This window comes from Chelmon rostratus, chromosome 3 (assembly GCF_017976325.1).
Source record: "Chelmon rostratus isolate fCheRos1 chromosome 3, fCheRos1.pri, whole genome shotgun sequence".
Taxonomy (NCBI): domain Eukaryota; kingdom Metazoa; phylum Chordata; class Actinopteri; order Chaetodontiformes; family Chaetodontidae; genus Chelmon; species Chelmon rostratus.
This window is the reverse complement of record NC_055660.1, coordinates 6,303,086-6,326,491: the sequence shown is the minus strand read 5'-3', so window position 1 is coordinate 6,326,491 and position 23,406 is coordinate 6,303,086. Positions and strand designations below refer to the sequence as shown.

At 44.6% G+C, this 23,406-nt stretch overlaps 1 protein-coding gene across 1 annotated transcript; it reads left to right on the top strand.

The window, feature by feature from the left end:
* Window positions 1-1,751: 1,751 nt before the first annotated feature.
* gna12a (guanine nucleotide binding protein (G protein) alpha 12a) lies at window positions 1,752-23,075 on the top strand. The gene is made up of 6 exons (XM_041965806.1): window positions 1,752-2,501; window positions 8,512-8,730; window positions 18,040-18,090; window positions 18,172-18,372; window positions 18,666-18,872; window positions 20,021-23,075. The coding sequence occupies exons 1-6, from the start codon at window positions 2,184-2,186 to the stop codon at window positions 20,180-20,182; spliced, it is 1,158 nt and encodes a 385-aa protein (XP_041821740.1). The 5' UTR covers window positions 1,752-2,183; the 3' UTR covers window positions 20,183-23,075.
* Window positions 23,076-23,406: the final 331 nt, after the last annotated feature.

The window sequence follows — 23,406 nt, the reverse complement described above, 5'->3', positions numbered from 1 at the left end:
TGCTTTGCACAAGAAAATGTGTCTGATGGGTTGGTGTCTAAGTAATGTTTATGTGAGGCCAGACCAGTTCAAGCGTGTCCAAATGGATTCTGTCTGATGGACCTCACTCCTCCTCACAACTGCCCACCTCCGTTTCTGCTGCTTCGTCCAGCTGGCTGCTTCTACTGGGTCCACTTCCCCTGGCTCACAGTCCCCATAAACAGCAGACAGTTGGTGGGCAGAAAGGAGTCTGCTGGAGTGCTCGAGGTCTGCGGACCCAACTGGCGCGTGTGTGAGGCAGATTATTCTTGTCATGAAACTGGCCCTGAAACAGCCTGGATCCTGTGGCTGATTAGTTTCTCTGGCAGGGAGGCTGTCAAGCAGAGGGTCTCCTGTTTCCTTTGCTGAGTGAGAAGCTCAAGTTCTCCAGGGATTTGGACTGGTTTGTACAGGCGTGGATGATTTGGCCTGTTTGGCTGTTTGACAGAGAAGGAGAAGAGAAGGTGTGGAGACATTGTAATGATGAAAAGAGACACTGGTTGAGCCACTTTTTCAGCCTTGATCACACACAGTTCAAACACATTCACACCTGAAAACTGCCAAGCACATCCCTATAGGCCGACCTGCTGGCCTGCAACGAACGATGATTCCTTGTACTCCTGATTCTAGAAAAGTTGGGATGCTGCTTAAAACGTTAATAAGAACAGAATTCAATCATTTCACAAAGTGTTCCTGAGTCCATCCTTTATACAATCATGTGTTCACAAAGTGCTAAACCTCGCTCCATTCTTGCTGGTAAACGACTGAGCCTTTCCAGGATGCTCCTTTCACACCCAATCATGATACTATCACCTGTTCCCAATCAACCTGTTTACCTGTGGAATGATCCAAACAGGTGTTTTTGGAGCGTTCCACAACTTTCCCAGTGTTTAGTTGCTCCTGTCCCAACGTGTTGCTGCATCAAATTCAGAATAAGCAGATATTTACAAAAATCGATGACGCAGATGAGGTCAGACATTAAATATATTGTCTTGACTCTGCTGACAGACCTTCTCTCCAATGCGCTCCAGCTAAAAGAGGCCCCAGGTCCTCCAATCACCAGTTTGAAGGATCCAGGAGATACCAAGTCTTAACTACAGGAGAAGTTCCCATTTTCTGTGTGATGTGTAAAAAAACTGAAGATAATGTGAGTATTTGGTATTTGAGGTGTGAATGCAAATGTGTGTGTTTGTTGTGTTTTTGTTTTGGTGTAAGGGTGGGTCAGACGTTCCTGTACTGTGGAAGGGGTCCAGGTCTGCTGCTGTCAGGACCACATCCACCCTCTGTCCACAGTGGTTTATTGTTATTTTCATAATTATTACACTCACATGTGCTTGTTTATTGTAATTGTTTTCTTTGTATGTGTATTGTCTTTATTGATGTTATTGATAGCTGTGTGTTGCTGATTTGGTTGTGTTGTGTCAGGACCAGCAGCTGTGTTTCATGCTCTCATGCTCTTTCATGCCTTGCTCTCATGATTATATTTATGTTTTTTGGACATTTTTTGATGATTAAACTGCTATGATAGAAGCTAACATGGCTCTAATAACAGAAACTAATAATAAGAAATAAAAAAAACCACATCACCTCCACTCTTCTGATCAGGATTAAATGCGCTCAGTCTCACCCCCACCCACGCAGCGGGGTGTCGCCTCTCTCTGTTGTGCTCGCTGGCGCCCCCTGACGGTGATGTGCGGTCGTCCCACCGCCGCCCGGAGGAGCCGCTCTACCCCCGCACCCAAGTTCACAGAGCCGTCGGCCGTGTGTGCGGAGCTCGGATAGGCTGTCCCGGTGTGTGTGTCTGCGTTACTCGTACTATTGTTGTGCTTTGGATGGACAGACCGACTTCTGATTCACTTTAGGTCTTTTTCTCCGACCAGGACGGACTCATTTAAACTTCTGAACTTTGTGAACATCTCCCGGCTTTGTTTCCTCTCGATCCCCGCTGATTTATGTTCATGGCGCGGTCTAACCAAGATGGACACGGCTGGAGACTAGATAACGGCTTCACCCATTTCATCTAAATGTGGACTTTATTTAATAATCCGCTGAAAAACGTGTTTCTTATCAACTGGATGTAGCCGGACTGGGCAATTTCCACCCCAGAGGTCACATCCTATAATGAACATTTTCCCTCTGAAGTTGCGCTGAACTTTTCCCACGACATGTCGGGAGTGGTCCGCACCCTGAGCCGCTGCCTGCTCCCGGCCGAGGCCAGCCGGGACCCGGGCAGCAGCAAGGAGAGGAGCCGGGAGAGGGACGCGGCGCAGGAGCGGGAGGCGCGGCGCAGGAGCCGGGAGATAGACGCGATGCTCGCCCGGGAGAGGAGAGCCGTCCGGCGGCTGGTGAAGATCCTGCTGCTCGGGGCCGGGGAGAGCGGAAAGTCGACATTCCTCAAACAGATGCGCATCATTAACGGGCAAGAGTTTGATAAAAAAGCACTTCTGGATTTCCGGGACACCATCTATGAGAATATACTGAAGGTAAGAACAAGTTTCATGGGAAATAAAAGGCTTCGGGCCTAAAAAGGAAACTTTACAACTCTGAGTCTCAAGTTCAAAACAGCCACATTTATATTCTGGGCTGTCAGCTCCTTTTTATCTTTTTGTTTTTATTGTAAATTCACCTTTTGCTTGTTGAGAACTCATAAAACCTCTCAAACCCTTGTAAATGATTAAAGGATATGTATGAAACTGACATTTAGGAGACTTATGGACCAGAGCTGAAAGATTAGGCGATTAATCAATTAGTCTTTGGAGATATATTGACTAGAGCTCAAACAGTTTATCAGTTAATCAATTAGAAAGGGAATCAGTGATCAAATGTCACAATCAATTATTTAGTTAAGTTATTGCGCAAGAAAATATTGGCAAAAATCACTATTCCCAGCTTCTCCGGTGTGAAGATTTGGTGTGGTGACTGTTTCTCAGACGGCCAAGCAAACAAGTAGAAGTCCAGTAAGGCTCAGGGAGGTTATGATGGTCGTGCTTCACTATTTCTCACATTTTATAAACCAAACGAGTGTTGATTAATCGACATAATAATCAGCAGATTAACCAGTAGGAGAAATAATAATTACTTGCAGGCCTAATATTGACGTTTTCATCCCACAGTTGTTTACGCTCACATGCTCACTGAGACAAACAGAGAGGTTTGTTGACATAGTACATATTTTTATCCCGAAGTGTGTGTGTGTGTGTGTGTGTGTGAGTGAGTGTGTGTGTGCTGTCCCTTTGTTTGCTGTCATGGCTGGGCCTCCTTCACCAGCTAACAATACCAGACTATTCCTGAGGGATGAGCACATCCGCCCTGAGTGCCACACAGCCCAGACAAGGATGATAAGAGCCTGCACTTCTACACAGACAAGGCAGCAGTATACAATACCCTCCCCTGAACAGCAGCATACAGAGGTGGTGCTGTCTCAGGCCACATCACGAACAGGACACCCCCGCCCCCGTACACACATTTCACCACCTCTTAACTTCCCGAAAAACACACAATGCATGATGTGTAGGAGGACACAGGGGAGGCAAAATGTCAAGAAATCACATGACTGGATGTGCAGGATTTGAGCCTGCCCACAGTCAGAGGAGTGCGTGCATTTGAGCCAACATGGAAACATGATACTACACATCTGTAATCCCGTCACCCACCCTGCCGTTATTCAAACTCTCCATCTTATAACACAACATAAGACAATATTACTATTAGGGTTGCAATTAATTAAGCCAATAACCATGACATATCAGAAATTAGCGAAAGATGCACAAAGTGATGTCGTCTAATTAATTGTTCTGTTGGACCAACAGTCCAACACCCAGAAGTATTGAATCTACATTCTAAAAACAGCATCAACCAACAATAAGATGATTATTTCCATTACTGATTAATTGGTCCATTATTTCCTTGACAAATTAATTCTCGTTTAAATATCTGAAAACAGTGGAAAGTTTAGATCTTGCTTGTGTAGTTGATTGTCTGAAAACTTGTCAAAAATCCCCAAATTTTCAGTTTTCATTTTACATTCAACAAGTTGAACCCAGCGGCTCCACATGTGATGAAGATGAATAGACTGTCGGAATAGTTGCTGATTAATTTTAGTGTTAACTGAATCGTTCAGTGGCTTAATGCAGTGTTACACTTTTGTTTCTCCGTAAGTAGTTAAAATCATCATATTCCACTTTGGTCTTGATTAATCGATTAATCATTTCGTGATTTCATCAGATTACCAATTTTATCCAACCGACAGCACAAAACCCGAAATTGTCCACAGTCACGAAGACAAAGAAAAGCAGCAAATCGTCACGACTGAGACCAGAACCAGAGAACGTTTTGGTGTTTTTGCTTGAAAAATCACCTTAAAGATTAATAACTATCAAAGTAGTCGCTGTTGGTTTCTGTCAGTCTTCAGCCTCATCAGCCTCACTCCAGCCGCACCAGCCCATCAAATCTCAATATTCCAGATGTTTTGTGCATCATTTTATACACATTTCCCCAAAATTCGGACATATTTTGGTATTTTTGGAAACCTTGGCTCTCCACTAGAATTTGAAATGGAAGTACAGCTGGCTTAGAGATCTTACATTTAGCGTTTGAGCATAATTAACAGAAACATTCACCAAACCTTGATGTGTGTCATGAGTCTATAAGCCTGATTCCATTAGTAAAGCTGGGATCCGTTGGTGCATTAAGTGGGATGTTACCTGAACAGAAGCTTCTGTGGTTTGGGGCGTTGGTGAGGGATCAGCCTCACCTGCCGGGTGTAGAGGACTCCCTCCACCCCACCCCCCCTTTCGTGGGAACCTCGTGATAGAGAAAGAGAATAAAGTGGGAAGGAAGGAGGGATAAACAGAACACACAAGTGTGTGGTGTAATTAGGCTTATAAGAAAAACTCACACAAAGGTGGAGTTCAGGTGTGGTCCCGCTCCTTGAAAGTCAGTAATTACACCTCCAGCAGAGAGGGATGAATCTCTGGGATCATCCGAGCCAAAGTGGAATTATTTCTGTGTCATGAATGAAAGTGAAACTAAATGTGGAACTGATCTAACTGTGTCAGGCCTCATGCATCAAATGTGGGTTACCTTTTCTCACCTGTGCTTATGATGCGTTTGAGTTTTTCTTATCTCCACTTCTCTGACTGTCCTCGTTTGCGTGTCATTACTGTTTAACCAAGTGTTTCCCCAAACACACATCGATCAAGGGGAAAACCCAAATCCACAGTTTGAACGGCTTGTTTGTCTAATGCAGTTTCCTTAGTCCCTTATCTATGAGTCTCCTTTAATTATCCCTCTAAGTAGCTTTGAGGTTGGAAAAATCATCTTATTCCACAGAGGACGGTTCATTCTTTATTAGCTCAGTCCGGCTCCTCATTTAAGCCACAAAACTCAGCATTTTTGGCATCTTGAGAAAGAGTTTGAAACAAAGTCAGCCAGCTGCCAACTGCTGTTTTAATAAAGCCATCGACCACGTCATGACTGTGACAAGTCCTCAGCTCAGACATCAGATTTTCATGTTTTTCTAGCCCCATGTGGTCAAACACTACTTAGGGCCAGTGACACATAAGACAAACACCAAGAGCCGATCTGTCTCCCCTTTGAATAGTGTTTCCCTCCCTTTTAAGTAGTGTTTCCCATAGCCTCTCCCTCCATGGTCGGGCTTAAAGAGCCAGTATAGAACTTAATCATTTGCAAACAAACTGTGTTTACTGATAAAAATTTTCTGAAGTGTTCCTGAGTCCATGTAGTAACATCCTTTATACAATCATGTGTTCACAAAGTGGTGAACCTCGCTCCATCCTCGCTTGTGAACAACTCAGCCTTTCCAGGATGCTCCTTTCACACCCAATCATGATACTATCACCTGTTACCAATCAACCTGTTTACCTGTGGAATGATCCAAACAGGTGTTTTTGGAGCGTTCCACATCTTTCCCAGTCTTTTGTTGTACCTGTCCCAACTTGTTTGAAACTTGTTGGTGCATCAGACTCAGAATAAGCAGATATTTACAAAAATCAATGAAGCTGATGAGGTGAAACATTAAATATATTGTCTTTGTGCTGTTTTCAGTTGAGTATGTCTCAAAAAGGATTAGCGAATGATCACATTCTGTTTTATTTATGTTTTATACAGCGTCTCAACCTTTTTGGAATCGGGGTTGTAGGATTAAGGTAAACTGCATTTCACTTCATTACATGAGGGTCACCTGAATGCTCCACCTGAATAAAATTTACGGCATCTGTATAACTCCCATTGATCTGTGAAACCACATATCCAGAATGCAAGATGAGAAAATGGACAGTTGACTTTTTTTCATCGATCCTGTGGCTCAAGTGATGTATTCACCAGTAACTGAGAGCCAATACCTGCTAAGCACAGCACAGCCCTAAAATATTTCCCAACTAGGAGCTGACATGAGTTGACAAGGATCAAAATAATAAAATTACCATTTTTGGGCAAAAAAAGGCTGCATTTCCTGCCAGCAATTACGAGGAGCCTTTGAAACAGGACAAACCTGGACTGCTCGGTTGTGGTTTGATGCGTTTAGCGTAGAAAAGCAGACGTGCTGATGTGAGACACACTTATCGACTTATTACCGACCAACAAGGAGGACAAACAGGCTGGCTGACCAGCAGGAAAACAGACGAACATGCGGGGATACAGGAAGAGAGGCAGACAAGACCACAGAGGAGGATTATGCTACAAATACACAGATTAGCCAACTGATAGCGTACAGGTTGGCTCACACATGTACATGTGGAGGGTTACGTGGACAATAATCATGAGTCGACGTGACTCAGAGCTCACTCACGGTGACTCTCTCGGTAGCTTTACAGCCAATGTGCTGGTGTTCGGTCTGCATGTGTGTCACATCATGGTTTGCATGTGTGTCACATCATGGACGCATGTGTGTCTCTGTGTTAAACAGCAGTTTGTTTTCGCCAGTCTTACTCATTCCTGCTGCAAAAACACAAACAAGTCATAAACGAGGAATCAGAAAAGGAGCATCTCAGACTGCACACACACAAACACACACACACACACACACACACAGTCGATGCATTAGTGAGAAATCCAACTAACTGTCTCATCTTATTTTTTTATAGTAATTGCCTTCTGCACAGCCATCTATTTTAAGAGGGGAATCTCTCTTTGAATTCCCTCGCATGAAATTTCTTCCAGATTCTTTCCTTGCTCAGGGGTTTTTAGAGGATCTTCTTAGTCTTTGTAGAGACAAAGTTGAGCCGGGTTGGCAGCTGTTCATGTTGTGGGCCTGTAAGTCCGCTGAATGCGATATTAAGCTGTGCAAATAAACCTGACCAGACTTGACTGTTGCACAAACGTTAGCTGGTCACGATGACTCACACCACACACATAAACTCACAACCCTTAGCTTGCTGTGATCTTTGAACCACTTCGCAGTTCACTGATGTTGTTTACTGTGGCCTCCTCTGTTGTTCCAATCAATAAATCCAACAAACAGGCTTTAACCATACAGCAGATTTTGAACTTGAAGATGCTGAGGAACATTGGAGTAAACTATTAAGCCGGGAAAATAGATGGAAAGGAACAAGCAAGACTGAATAAATGAAAATAAAATGATAAAAGTCACAAATAAAAACTCACACAAAATCAGACAGGTCAGAGCAAGTGAAAGGATTTTAAAAAGTTTCATGAAAATAAAGAGATAAAAGGAGGCAGATATAAAACACTGAATATGTGTCTGTGTGTTGGTTAGTTTGATCAGTCAGCAGGAGACCTCCCACACAGATCAGTCCACATGGTTCTCTTCAGAAAACCACCAGCAGCCACACATGTACATGTTTAAGTGTGTGTCTCCACAACGTCAATCCTTAAATTACAGCGTGAAGGCGGCTTAAAGATCCAGCGTGTAGGATTTAGTGGCATCTAGTGGTGAGGTTGCAGATTGCAGCCCCTCCTCATTATCTCCCATGGTGGCCACGAAAAATGCAAAGACGCTCTCTAAAGCCAGTTTGGTTTGTCCGCTCTGGGCCACTGTAGAGACATGGCGGTGCAACGTGGAGGACAGACCTGCTCCCTCTGTAGATAGAAAACACAACAGATCTTATTTTCAGGTGATTTACACACTAATTAAAACATAACTATGAATATTATAGTATATTTCTGTTGATAAATCCCCTGGACCTTTAAGGTTAGACTAGGTTATGGTTAGGCAAGTAGTGGTAATAGTTATGGTAAGGGAAAGTCTCCAGGAAATGAATTTAAGTCTTTGTCATGCCCCTGAAAGTGATGGAAATGTGCCTGTGTGCGTGTGTGTGTGTGTGACTCAGAGTTTACCACTAACGCTACACTCAGTGTTGACGTTTTCCCCGGGATGCAGCACGTGCAGTCTGAGGTTTCTTTTACTCCATGTGGTCGGGATATATTTGTACAATATTGCAGCCATTAGAAACGCGCCTCTGTCGGAGCACATCAGGCTTCTGTACATCGTGCACTGACTGTGTGATTCTGCAGGGCATGCGCGTGCTGGTGGACGCCCGGGACAAGCTGGGCATCGGCTGGCAGAGCTGCGAGAACGAGAAGCAGGGCATGCTGGTGATGTCGTGGGAGGGACGCGTGGGCGGCTCGGGGGTCGAGCCAAGCGAGTTTCAGCTGTACGTGACGGCGCTGAGCGCGCTGTGGGCTGACACCGGCATACAGGAGGCCTACGCACGCCGCTCCGAGTTCCAGCTGGTGAGTAGATTAACCCCCAACGCACAGTTTCCGCCTTTTCTTTCCCCTTTAGTAGCTTCAGTAGCTGCATTATTTTACACATTTCCTCCAAATTCAGACTGACATTTGGTATCTTTGGAGATTTCAGCATCTCCTGTAGAATAAAGTTGTGGGGGTTTGAACAATGTTTGGCAGCACAGCAAGACTTAATGATGGCTGCTGTTGAGGATGCTGTGGATGGATGGATGACTGGGCCCTATAACAGTTTAAAGATATTGTTCTATCAAAAATGATATGTCTTTTACAGCTCAGTCTCAAAATGATCAATGACGAAATGTGTTCTGTTTTAACAAGAAACACGTTAACAATATCAAACCATCTTAAAACATCTTAAACTACTGTCTCCAGGGTTATGGATGGTCATGTATTTATGGTCAAATATTTCAAAATAAAGCTCTTTTGCTAAATCTGCTCATGACTGCATTAAAAACCAGCATAGTAAAACAGGTTAGAACTGAACTCCGACCAAACGTGTGGTTGCTTTGTTTCGTGGAGCTGCGTCAATGTTTTTGCCGTCTGTTCCTGAAATAGTTCATCACATCACTTCACAGGACATATCTGCATACTGTATAACTGATTTTCCACAGTCAGGAGTCACGAAGCTAATAATAACTGACAAGCTCACAACTTCAGAGGAATCGACTGGATAACATCACAGATGTTTTTACCCGTCAGCTAAAGAAAGAAGTGAAGGAGAGTGAAGCCTGTGGAAGTATTTTATTGTGTTTCTGAGTAACTTCAGTTTTTTTTTTTTTTTTTTGTTTGGAGACTCTCCAAAGATGTAATTATTTTTTTCTTGACTGGAAATGGAGCCGGTGAAGTGGAGCCCTGTGGACTTTCATCTGCCACGCTACGCTGCACAGTTTTCACTGTGTAACTTCTCACATATCTCAATAGTTAGAAAAATAAGGCAGTATTTTTATTGAAAAATCTTTAAAGCAGGATTTGATAAAATGCCTCCTTTACTGATCCAAATGTCGGTGAGGTTCAGTAAATTGATTGAGTTTTGATAACTTGAAAGCCTCGAAATCACCATAAAAAGGCATCATGAGGCGACATTGGTAGCTGCGCCCTCTTGTTTTGTTATCACTGAGCAGCAGGGATGGAGGAAGTGAACGGTAACAGGATGAATCCAGTGCTTTATTCATGCTTGAGCATGCCTGGAGTTACAAATCATTACTTCTTCTGCAGAGATTTTCAATTTTCAGGAATTTAATATCTAATCGGACAAATTTAATTATGTATGGGCGAGAGCATGTCTCTGCATACAGTAAATCTTAGCTTTAAAGCTGCTCTAATCAATAATTTTATACAAACGATGGATCAAATGACTGTGTGTACATTATAGGGGTCGCTCGCAGTGATGACCCCACAGAGAATTATCACGAACCCTTTGGTTTCCTTCTCTGCGGAGCTTTATTTTACTATTTTGGGTTCATTTTGACCACCAGGTGCGAAAAAACCCACAGTGCACTAGCTGCCCCACACCAATCAGCAGGCAGTCAGAGATAGCAAACAAGCTGTGGAGCGTTTAGCAGCTATCCATGGGCTAGAAACACAACTCCAAACGAATGATAATGATCCTCTATGTCTGCTCGACGTGTACGTAAACCACTGTTTGCTAACACATTCCCACATTATCAACTTCATGGTGAGAATATGTTTAGTTTACAGCCTGTTCGTGCCCCCAGGTGGCCACAAATCAGTGAATGTAGGGTGAAAGAAATATTGAAATGCTTGAAATTATTCCATATAAGAAAATGCACGACCATGCATTGACACCCTTACTGGGTTCGATTCCAGCCCTAAACCTGCGCTGCATCCCCTCTCTCCCCCCATTTCCTGCCTCTCCACAGCTGTCACTGCCCAAAAAATAGAAAAAGCCATGTCCATGTCCAGAGAGAGTACCATCGGATACCTGGCAGCTCTTTTGCTGATTTTTTTTTTTTTTCCAGATGTCTGAGTTCATCTCTTTCTCTGCTGCCTGAAGAGAACCAAACAAATTGAGACGCGTTCAAAGCGGCCACTTATTGTGGTTTAAAGAACAACAGAGCAGCTGGAGAACCACTTGCTGTTACAAGTAACTCTTAAAGCGTCTACAAATATGCTGCAAAGGGCCAAACAGACTGTTAATGACACTTAATGGTTCGGCAGAATGTCATGAATGATTGCTAGCCATATTGTCAATGCAGTGAATGTCTCACAGCAGCTGGTCCTGTCGTCTGTCCAGCTTGTGTTGGCTGGAGCGGCGTGTTTATTTGGACTTTATTGGACATGACGCAGCAGCTCCACTTTCCGTTCGGAGCTTGAAGTTTGACCTTTTACCTTGTTAAACATTTATCAGTGACGAAACAATCTGGATCCAGACAGAAGCCACTTCCGTCCCCCTCTCACTTAACATACTGTAAGTGTGTGTGAGACAGTGCACAGCTGAGGGTCGGGCTGCCTTGTCTTATCTGGAGCCACTGTATGATAAAGCTTGTGTGGCACAGCTGCACCGGCTTGCAGACTTCATTCTGGCTTAAAGGCCAAAGCTGGTGATAGTCTGTGTTTTTCTTATTGTCAGCAGATTCCATGAAAAGACTAAAACCAGCAATAAACCGAACAATCAGTGTCTGTGTACCCTGATATAGCTTATTCCTCATAGACCTCCATTGTTGTCAAAAAGCTGTTAAAAACGATGAGCTACGCATTATTTTGAGTCCATCACACATACACACCTGTTGCTGCAAATACTCACTAGCGTGTGTATTAATATGCGTTACATCTGGGTGTTAGTTTCCTAATTATGGTATTCCTGACTGGAGTCGCTACTGCTAACTGCTACGTCTCTAGCATGCACGCATGCTAAATGAACAGCGACAGCCTCAAACATGTGCAGACAGCAGCATGTGCAGATGAACTGACATCATTAGCAGTTAGCTAGCGTTACAGTTGACCCAGTGGCTACTGTCTGTTTTTACTTTTGTTTGGATTCATATAAAATATAAATGCTAAATGTAGCATCTCTCAGCTCATGGTTTTGGTTTCGCATGTTTTGATTTTCCCGTTTTCAGACAGTGGACACAGTTAGCAGCTAGCTACTGAACAGAAGGGGCATTTAGCTGCTAAAGAGGCAGATATGTCAGTCAGGAGCTGGGGGAGACCAAAACAGAGCTAAAAGAGAGCAGTTGTGCAGTTAGCTAGCATAATAGCTAACCTATGGATGTATCTTTAGAACTAGATAGGGCATTGGAGGCGGGGCTCCATTCATTCCCATGAACGTTGCTCAGTGGCGACTAAGGTCACCGGTGTCAGATCTAACGATCACAGTGCCATAAACCCGACCAATCACGGCACTTCTTCACAATCACGTGCAAGTTCAGACGTCATCGGGGAGACGGGCGAAGCAACTGTCAATCATGGCAACAGAAAAAAAAGAAAAGAGACAGCAGCAACCTCAGCATCCCTCCTCTTCGTCACGTTTGTTACCTGACTGCGTTCTGGAGAGAGCACGTGTGTGGTCAACGCTAAGAAACATGTCGTGGGAGGCGTGTTGAGACGCTGGGGTGTCGTGGGGCGTCCCAGATGCTGCACTACAGGTTGTTTAGTATTTCAAACTACATGGGTATAGACGCCCGATTGTCATTCATGATCGGCCATGATGCTGATAATTTGTCGGCCACAACAAAATCGTCTCAAACTCGGCCTGGGTTCATGTTGTCTGATGCCCCAAATGTTAGCAAATGGATCAAAGTCTGATTGAGAATGAGTCATTGCTTTGTTTAAAGGCTAAAAACAAATTTATCCGCCATGTTTCTCCCACTTCTTTCACAATCTAAGTCTATGGGAAAAGGTCTTTGTGGCCCTGTGTGCATCATGTGACATCAGATTGGCTTCAAAGCCTGGCGCGCTTCCTCAGGGCTCCAGCCAACCAATGAGCCACTTTGCATTTTTTGTTGTTGTTTGTAGGATTTATCTAAAATTTGACATTACACTGTCTGCTCTCGTGTATATTGTTTTTCTGGAGTCGCGTTTCCTGAATCTTCACAGCAGAGGTGGCGAGTACAAAGTTAGCACGATTCAAAGGCTGAGACTAATGTTAAAAAATACAGGAAATCCTTTGTGGCTGTGAGGCTGAAAATAGCTCCCAAAAACACACGATTCGCTCCTGTTTTGCTCCTACATGCTGGAAACTTCAGTGCCCAGCACAGACAGGGACATAGATAAACACCGTGGTTCTCAATCTGGGGGGCTTGGAGCCTCTGCAGGGGTGATGGAGTTGAATGAATATGATTCATGTAGACCAAAATTCAGCTTGGATCCCTTTTTATTAGCTGCTTCTCTTCGTTGTTGATAAAATTGTAGAGCGGGAGATGTGAACTGGTTTGTTGGTTGGCTTCTGAGGGGGGGAAAGAGTTTGAGAAGAACTGAGCTAACGCATTGTTGGTTTTGTTGACAGTAAGAAAAATATAGAGTAACGCCAGCTTTATCCTCTCAAAGCAAGAAAAGCCAAAATGTCTGCTGTGGAGCAAATGTGCTGAGTTAGATGCTCTCCGCCTCCCCCTTCTCTCCACTCTCCGAGAGGTTTTCCGGGGATACCACAGTCAGCTTTTCCCAGGCACAGCTGGAGCCGGGCCACAGGCTGACAGGGAGAGGGAGGAAAAGAGAGAGGGAGTCCGATGGGAGGAAGAAAGAAAAGGAGTGGAAAAGCAGAGGAGAGCAGGAGATGAGGAGGCTGAGAGAGAAAACAGTGAAGAAGAAGGAGAGAAGAGATGGCGAGAGAAAAGCAAACCGAAAGCGAGCACATGCAAGGGTTTGTTTTTTGTTTACTTGCAGGGCTCTCTGTGTTCCCACCACACCCAGATAACACGCAGTTTGATATAGAATACAAACACCCAAAACCTCTTCTGCTCGACAAAAACAAGGCCGTATATCACGCTGTGACGGTAAACGGCTGCTGTTGTCTGCAGCAGCACAGACATCCTGAGTAAAGGAGGTCTGAGTTAACCGAATGTGGAACTTCGCAGCCGCACGCAGATGTACAGAGGCTATAAATGCTGGCACGCGTGCACACGCACACACACTTCAGCCTGGATGTCTCTGCAGCTGCAGCACTTCAAGAGTTAACGTATGAGCAGTTTGTAACTTTATCTAAAGCCGTTTACGCAGTGGGAAAGTCTTTTTCTGTGTATCCCCGTGTCTGCGTTCGGCCTCTTCTTTCCTGGCATCCTCAAGTGACAAACACTGTAACCATAACAACCAAAAGATAATATCGTATGCATGATAAACGTTCTATCCTTTGGTTTGAGAATTAAAGGATAATTCTGATTTATTACAACTCATTTTCAGAGCTCTTGCCATCAGTTTTGACAACGCAGAGCTCACTTAAATGGTTGCTGACATCTGGGAACATCTGCACAAGAAACACTGTTTCTTTGGAGGAGTGAGCACACCCAACATGTTGGTAATGATTGTACAGACAAACTGTGTGCATGCATGCATGAGTACAGCAGGTCAAAATTGAACCAGGAAGTTCACAACAGACGATTGGGGTCATAACTGTACTGTTTGACTTCACCTTATCCTCCAAGTAGGCCTGACTAACCTGGATGTTTGTTCAAAACGTGTCTCGTTTGCTTTATGACCAGTTGGACTTTGAATGATGTTGTTGGCTTCCCAGATTTTAACCTGGCAGACACAGTGTTATCATTACTGATATAGTTCTAATAAACCAGACTCCTCCATTCAATAGCAATAAAATTTAAGTTATAGAATTATTGTTTCTACTTACAGCCAGTAAACAACATAGAAATATGCATGAATCGTGTAGTGCTGAACAAGTGTTGAGATTTTAAAATATTTTATGACATTTTAATGCAGTGTAGGATTCAAACATCAGCTTCAGAAACGTGATAATTGGCTGCTTTTATATACTTGGATGCTGGACAGTGTTTTTCACCATTTTCTGACATTTTATAGATGAATTGACTCATAATCAAAGTATAATCAACAGATTAATTGATAATGAAAAGAAATTGTGAGCTACAGTCTGAGATGTTTGTTTACTGTGTTCACAAGATGAGTTAATATCGCGGTTTGTGGTGAAGCGGCACACATATACCTGTGGCCACACACACACACACACACACACGAATGTGAGCTTATTCAGGTCTTTGCTATAATAAAGCCCCTAATCTGCCCATACACGCCATGAATGGAGACATTCCTCCAGCCTTACTCAACCACACACACTCACACACAAATCCAGACACACACACACACACACACAGCGCTGTATTTTACAGTTTTACAAGGCCTAGATCTGCATTACAAGGGACTGAAACTCATCCTTTGCATAATAAAATGAATTCATTTTGATTTACTTTGAAGCCTCCAGTGCATCATTGATCAGGCTGTCTCATTTCTGCTGATGGCAGTTTGCGTCTGTGCAAGTGATCTTTTGTGTGTGTGTGTGTGTGTGTGTGTGTCTCTGTCTGCGTTTGCATATTCCTCCATCTGTGGGAATTCCCCTCTCTCCGCTTTTCCCTCTGACCAGCCCCTCCTGTTCATGTCCAGCTGAACCAATCAGAGTCCCCGGCTTTGTGTTTCCTTTTGCTGTGACACTGTAGGTCAGCGACGGGGTCACGGGGTCACATCTCACCCGCACAGGGGTCGCGTTTCCTGGTTATTACGCGGCGCATCGTGGCCGACAGACATTAATTAAACAGTCGCGTGAAGGGTTTTCACTAATTCTGTTTGATCTGTGTGAGAGAGGCCGAAAATGTAACGTTTGAAAAAAGTTGTCGTCAACACGGGTTCAAAGAGGAATAATGAGATATTGCAGTTAGGCCCAGATGTGTGTGTGTGTGTGTGTGTGTGTGTGTGCGTGCGTGCTTGTGTGTGATGGGAGTGCTAAAATGACTTTGTATCTGGGCTCTGTCTGACTCGCTAATCCCTCCCTCCCCCATGTCTCTCCCCACTGTTTTCACACACACAGCTGTTTCCTGTTGAATGTGTGTGTGTTTAAGAGAGAGAGAGAGAGAGGTAGGAAGAGAGACATTCACTTTTAAACTCCTGTCAGGAATCATGAGTGCAAAGAAGAATAGTGAAGCTAAGTGTCAACAGCTAACAGCTTGAAACTTGTGCTTTTTATGGTCTGTGTACACTGCGTATTGTCGCACAGACTGAAGTTTCACCTCATTTACTGCAAATCGAGTATATTTACTGTAACACCACGGCAGACCGTTTTGCAAATCACGCTGCTGTTCCAGGAACCCGCTGGTTTCCATTCACTTCTGAACAGTATGAAAATCAATAAGCAGCCTCTTAAAACTTCCTCGAGCGGTGTAATCCATTCCAGTGAAGACCGGCCTGCGCTCGGATCACATTACCACTCAGCGACGGCGGCGTAGCATTGACAAAAATGAACGCAGACTTTATGTTCGCCGTGATGGATTGCACAACTCACGTTTCAAGCGTCAGCTAATAGGTTTTCGTGACGTATGGAAATGAAAAGAAACTCACCTGCTGCCTGGAATTGCAGGAATGATAGATCCAAGCTGTGCTGCGCGTTTTCAGAAATAATCAGCGAGAAACGAAAGAGTGTGTGATTTGTAATCGAGGAGTCACACCTTCAGACGCACCGGCGTGTTCCACCAAACTCGATGTGACACCCAGTCTAATTGCTGGGCTGATTGGTTCTGATTTGGGTGTCACGAGGAATCAGAACAAACTGGACCAGGTCTGTTCCAGTCTGGTTCAGTGGCGGTTGACAGTCAGGAGATAAAGTCAGACGTGTGGTGTTTAATGATTGGTATTGTTTGCACTCTAAGTTGCAGTGTCTTTTTGGCCCACGTCTCTCTCCATCAGTTCATCCAAATTTAACGTTTTCCCTTTTCTGGCACCGAAAAGTGTCAGGACCTCTTTCTGATGGATGTCGGTTTCTATTTAAGTTCTCATTGCGTTACAAAAACTCATGTTCTTGAGGGATTGTTGCCTTGTGAGGTAAATCAGTCCACCTCTCATCTACTGTGTTACATGCTTCTGGTTTCTGACTCTCCAGACTAAACGAATCTGTATGTAGTAATGATGTTTGGCTGCCTGGCCTGCATGAGGCTGCAGGATGCTGGAGGGTCAGCTGGACTGGAAGGCCTGGTGTTGTTTTATTGTGTCTGGTTTGTCCGTGGAGGAGTAGCACTATGCTGGATGGGGAGCTTTTCCACTCGGCTCGCTGCTCGCCCTGAGAAAGGTGGAGGAGTCGCTTCTCTTACGGGGCAGTTGTCGCTCGGTGTCGTCATGATGGATGTCGACGTTACCGCAGCTGAGGTGGCGGCTGCCCTCCAGGGTCGGGGAGGCTGACTGTCGACGGTAATGCCAGGAGAGATGAGGTCCTGGTCCTGTGTTCCCTCTGGGGCCTCCTTGAGGGCCGGGAACGCCACGAGGTCAGCTGTGACGTTGCCGATGATGCGGCTGTGACCAGCTGGTCTGGGAGGCCGAGGAGGACCTTGAATCTCTCATACACTCACCTTCCAAGGACCCTCAACTAGCTGCTCCTGCAGCAGACCTTGATCCTGGATGTGGTTTGTAACTTCCATGGCGAGGTTGGAGGAGTCCAGTGCATTCATTTACATTTGTTTTTCTGCTTTCTCACTCAATTTACATCAAATAGTCATTCTCCTTTGACCTCCGTTTTGGTCTCCACCAGCTGCTGAGGGAAATATCTGGTTCTTGAGCTACCAGATGCTCCACTGAGCCCACAAGCTACTTGCTCACTTGCCTGCTAGTGCTGGACAGGGAGGGTACAGCGGGTTCATCAGAGCCCTTTCATTATCATTGAATCACTGATTAATGCAGCTGGAGAGTCGTGTCGGTTAAAAAAATGGATCACATAAACACATTGATTCAGTTATGATCCAGGTTTATCACTTGAACCCCTTCAGTTCAGAGTACCGTTCTGCTGGTCAAGCCCATTCAAACAGAGCTTCTCAAATAGCGGAGAACAGAATATGTAACAATCAATAAATGGGACTGATGAGATTATTGCTGGTCACATGGTTTCTGGCCTTTGTTGCTGATTGAGGAGAAGGCCTTGATCAATATGTTATTAAATCAACAACCGCAGCTTCCATGAAATGTGAATCTAATAAGGAAGAAATATGAGAAATTAGCCTGTTCAGATGAAGTGCTTTGATTTGATTATTTGGGTCTTTTAAGTTTGGTTGATGCATGATAAGATGACTCGGTTGCATTTTGCGTTTGTAATGGATTTGTTTCTCTTCCTGTCTGCAGAGTGAGTCAGTCAAATACTTCCTGGATAACTTGGATCGCATTGGTCAGCTGGTGAGTCACAGCGACACTTAAGGGCACTTTGTATTTCCTCACCTCTTTCCGCTTGTAAGATGTTTATCTCCCCTTTTTCAGAACTACATCCCAAGCAAGCAGGACATTTTGTTTGCGAGGAAGGCGACTAAAGGCATCGTCGAGCACGACTTTGTCATCAAGAAGATTCCTTTCAAGATGGTGGACGTCGGCGGGCAGAGGTCCCAGAGGCAGAAGTGGTTTCAGTGTTTCGATGGGATCACGTCGATACTCTTCATGGTTTCGTCGTCAGAGTATGATCAGGTACAATTCACGCACGTTTCCCATCACATAACAGTCGGATCATTATCCTCTCGACTTTGAGAGTTACGAAATGGACAAAAAACATCAGAGAGACGCAACGTTTGAGATTTACACAAAGCTCTCTTTGTGGTGGGCTGTGGAAACTTGATTGTTCCCTCAGTCGTGGCTGCAGTTCAAATCAACGGTCATATGATGACGGCTGAATCCTTAATTGATGCACAGATAAAACCTGAAAAAACAAAGGATAATTGTGTGTGTGTGTGTGCGTGTGTGTGTGTGTGTTGTGATGCCAGGTCTTGATGGAGGATCGAAGGACAAACCGTTTGGTGGAGAGCATGAATATCTTTGAGACGATCGTCAACAACAAGCTCTTCCTCAACGTGTCCATCATCCTCTTCCTCAACAAAACAGACCTGCTGGTGGAAAAGATTCGCACTGTGGACATCCGCAAGAACTTTCCCGAGTTCAGAGGAGACCCACGCCGGCTAGAGGATGTACAGGTACACGCACACATACACACACACACACCAAAAACAGAGGTTTGATGAGAGGCTGATGAAGAGGATGGTGGGCCAAGATGTTTTGGATTAACAGGCTCAGCAGCTTGGTCCCTGGAGGCCAGTGGTTCTCACATTTTTTCTGGCATGTCCCCCTTCAGGAGCTGAACCCCCCCCCCCTTCACTGACAATGACAGGGGCAGCAGCTCATCAGGAAGCTTGAATTTTAAGTCGAGTTTTAGTGAAATAAAGGTCAGGACGGGAGCATCAGCATCATAAATTATATGTAGTCAATCAGAGTTTTTCTCCTGGTCGTCCATGCCCCACTGCAGGGGGGTGTGCCCCCCCCCCTTTCTTGTAACGATGTTTGAATCTTTTTGCATGATATCTATACTTGACTGTACTTTGTTAAAATTGTTGAGCTTGTGTCTCCGTTTTCTGTCCCTGCAGCCCAGGTGGTGTCTGCTGCACACCTGTGTTAAATTAGGTCATTGCCTTGATTGTCTTGTATCGAAGTGACTTGCTGTTAACACGGCTCAGCCTCTGAGGGAGTGTCAGCCATGATGCTGAAATAAAATGCGAAGCTCTCATCCAGAAATTAAAAGAAACCAGATCACGCAAGAAATAAACTTTATATGCACCGAAGTACCCTGTCACTGTTAATATGAGTGTTAACCCAGCAGGTCAATCCATTCTTACTGATTTTAAAGGTCGTCCTGACTCTTAAAAAACGTCTTTTTGTATTTGGGAGTGTGCTTGTTGGGTTGACAGTGCAGAAAGGGGTGAAAAGACTCCGCAGAGAGGGAGTGTTCGGCTTTTCCTTTAAGTGCAAATGTGTTCAGCTTACTTGCATATTATTATCCATTTGGGTGGAAATGTTCTGAATGTGAGGATGTAACACTACTTTTAATAATCTTTTCCTTTGATCCCGCCGCCCCACGCTGATTCTTCCTCTGCCTGCAGTCTTTGTCATGCACATGCATACAAGTCAAAAGCAGATTAGGAACCTGGTTGGCCGCATACATGGCCAAGAGATCGACTTTTCCAGGTTTTGTCTAATCCCCTCCCTGATTACTGAAACGGGGCTTCTTCTCATATACATAAAGTTGAACAAATCAGATATTTAGTGTCTCTGCTTCTGCTCCTTCCAGGCGTTCCTGGTGCAGTCGTTCAGCCGTAAGAGGAGAAACCGAGGGAAGCCGCTCTTCCACCACTTCACCACTGCGATAGACACAGAAAACATTCGTTTTGTCTTTCACGCCGTCAAGGACACCATCCTGCAGGAAAACCTCAAAGATATCATGCTGCAGTGACCTTCACGCTGCAGACGACAGCTTCCCTGACTGTAAAACTGTGAAACCAGCCATGAATCCAGGGCTGGAGGACACTCCGGCCCACGAGTGCATATTAACACTGACCTGTGGAGCAGCCAGTTGACCCACAGTGTGGCTTTAACTGAACCCTGAACCTGTGGAGCCATGAAGAGACTCTGGACCCGTTGGCCTGCGTCGACCCCTGTGGAAACCCCTTGGGAGGGTCACAGAGGACGAGATCCTGCATTTAACCTGTATAAATGTGTGTATGCTGGAAAGACAGCCACTTCTTGTAGCTCTCAAGCGTTTTAGAAGAGAAGAAAACAAATTAGAGAAAAGCACCAACTACATGACCTGAGCACTGAAAGTGTTTTTTTTTTTTTTCTCAGATGTATATATGACTCATGACAACCCTGTCACTAAACCACGTCAGACTGCTGCCAGTTGAAATGTAGCCGGAACGAGCTGCGTGAGCGAGAAACCGGAGGGACAGAGAGGAAAAAACAGAAAGTTTAGAGCGAGCAGAAGAATGCCTCGTCCTAATGTACACGTGACGGAGGCAGAGGGGTGGGGGTCTGGGCCCCCGTACTGGTCATATGCTGTGTTATGTGATAAGGTTGCACAAGTGTTCCTGTCAGTGAACTCTGGCAGAGGAGCGAGATGAAGCTCTCTCATGCTCCCTCTCCTCTCCTGTGCTGCGTCTCCATCTTTACCTCTCCTCCGCCGCTTGTGTTTGTTCTCCTTCTCCGGCCGTCAAGCAGGAGATGAACAGCTGCAGATAACAAGTCTTATCCCTCTTAATCTGCCCTCTCCGGCACAATACGCAGATTGTTCGCCTCCTCCCTCCCCGGCAGGAGCAGGAGGCGGTCAAATTAGAGACTCTCAGCTCCGAGTCCTGCGTGATTTATGGTTCATCTCTATCCCAGTGCCTTCTTCTGTTTCCCACCAACATCCCAGTAGAAGGACCACAACAGCGTAGACTTAACTTGAGGCATATTCTAAGTATCCCCTTTACAAGAAGGCTTTGGTGTACGGTTACGCTACTCGTTCCCGTTTTTTTGTCCTGTGAACGTGAAGGGAAAAGCAGAGAATGACAGGGTTGAACTGTAAATGACCTTATTCCCATGATGCCGGTGGCCATTTTGGACTTCTGTAGCAGTCAGGGTGGGAAGTCTACGAGGAAGGTTGGCGCAAAACACCGAAACCGTAGCACGTGACCAAAACGAGAGTGAAGAAAACCACAGGGAGGTTTCTACCGTATGCAGATGATACACAATGAAGTTATTTCTCTTCACAGAGTCTGTGTTTCTACATCTGGTCACCTTTGAGTTTTTTTATCGCACTAATACCATAGAAGAAAAAGCTCTAGTGCTGCAACAATGACTTGATTAATTGATTAGTCAACTGACTTTGACTTTTGACTGAATTTATTGTCATGAATCAAAGAAACATATGGGACAGTTTGTTGTTAATCCCCTGATTTATATCATTGAGATTGAATATCATAGGCAAAGCAAGTCATTTGACACATCACTTTTGGCTGTAGAACACTGTGTTCACTGTTTTCTGACATTTTAAAGCTGCACTAGTGAATATTTCTATGTGTTTAATGTGAAAGGTGCAGTGTGATGAACCTGCGGGGAGCTTCTTCCAGCTCGTCCTTGTTGTTTCACAGCTCGGTTCATGCGAACAGCAGGCAGCCGTTTTGAGAAAAAAACACTTGTATGAACCCAGTGTAGCACCAAACAGCAGCAACGGGTGAACATAGGGGAGCATCGAGCAGCTGAAGAGCCAGATATGTACCTCAGGAGGTGACTGAGACCAAACCAGAGCAAAAAGGGGAGTGAACTCTGGTGTTACATTCATGAGGTGACCAGACACATGACTTTAGATAAATTAACACTTTCTAATGCGCTCATTATATCAACTTTACAAGGTGATAATACACTCAATGGCCACTTTATTAGGTACACATGCTTGTTAATGCAAATATGGGGTTTACAGAGAAATGTGTGACACCACCCGGTATTAGATATCAGCAGATTTAAAGATCAAGTGATTAATCAATTAATCAAACAATAACCAACAGATTGACCACTAGTTGCAGCCCTGTTTCATGACTCCGTTTTCTGGTAGAATAAAGAAAATGTGCTGTTGCACTGATTTATGAAAGTGGTTAAACTGTGTCTATCATGTCCTGCTATGTGATTTTGAAGGGACGCCTGCCAGCCAATCAGAAACATGTATTTTCAAAATATGCTAAAATTTGAACCCTTTCTTCCGTTCTTCAAACCAGTTCTTGCAAAGATCTGTTCAAAAGGAGATGAGAGGAAAACGTTGACTTGATTCCCAACATTTGCATGACGTGCATTTTGGTACGCAGCGGCAGGACACAGCTGGGCTGCTCCTCCCTCACTCAGCGTTAAGTCCAAATGGCCTCGATGGGAATGAGGCGCATCACGAGCACTTCCACACGCCTTATTACAATACTGTACTAAACACTTTGTGCATGTTCATACGTCTTGTACATACGTAGGATACTGTAAGTATTTGACTGACACTGTGTGTAATGTGGTAACCTTACAATACAGACACCGCTCTGCCTAACAGCGTCACTGTAACTGTAACGTTGCTGTAACATTTGTCGTTAACTAACCTACCTTCTCCACTCACACAAGTTTTTTTTTGTTTGTTTTTTTGTAAGTTTCGTCATTGCACTGGATGTGTCTGAGAGAAAACAACCAGAAACGAAAAGGTCTGGGGGGGGGGGGCAACAAATAAACAGACGGATGGAGGCAGAGGATGAAAAGAGGGAGGTCTTCTGCTTTTGTTTTTTGTTTCCCAGTGCCTTGGCTCTGTGCTCTGTGGTGAAATACACTGCCGTTTGCTGACATGCTGTTTCTTTATTTTCTCAGTGTGTGCGTCTGCGTGCGTGTTTGTGTATGTGGCGAAGCAAGAGGTCAAGAACCTCGGTGCTGGAAAGTGAAAAGTGGTAGAAAGATTAGCAGGCAGGGGGAAGTGGAGGGAGATGGCAGGGGATTTTAAAAATGAAGGAGCGATGTGGGGGGAAAAAATAAATTCAAACATGTTTTTCTTATGTCCAGGGGCAGTTTTACGAACACTAAAAGCCATCTCGCGAAGCCAGAAAGCAGAGAGTCGAGGCTCCTGATATCATGATGTACAGCCTGGAGGCTAACCATGGGCTTTTATTGCACATAATGTAA

Excerpts from the sequence above, each read along its gene's own strand:
- gna12a (XM_041965806.1), top strand. The coding sequence starts at position 2,184 with ATGTCGGGAGTGGTCCGCACCCTGAGCCGCTGCCTGCTCCCGGCCGAG. Across the intron at positions 18,373-18,665 it reads CGTCGTCAGAGTATGATCAG|GTCTTGATGGAGGATCGAAG; the intron begins GTACAATTCACG and ends TTGTGATGCCAG. Across the intron at positions 18,873-20,020 it reads GCCGGCTAGAGGATGTACAG|GCGTTCCTGGTGCAGTCGTT; the intron begins GTACACGCACAC and ends TGCTCCTTCCAG.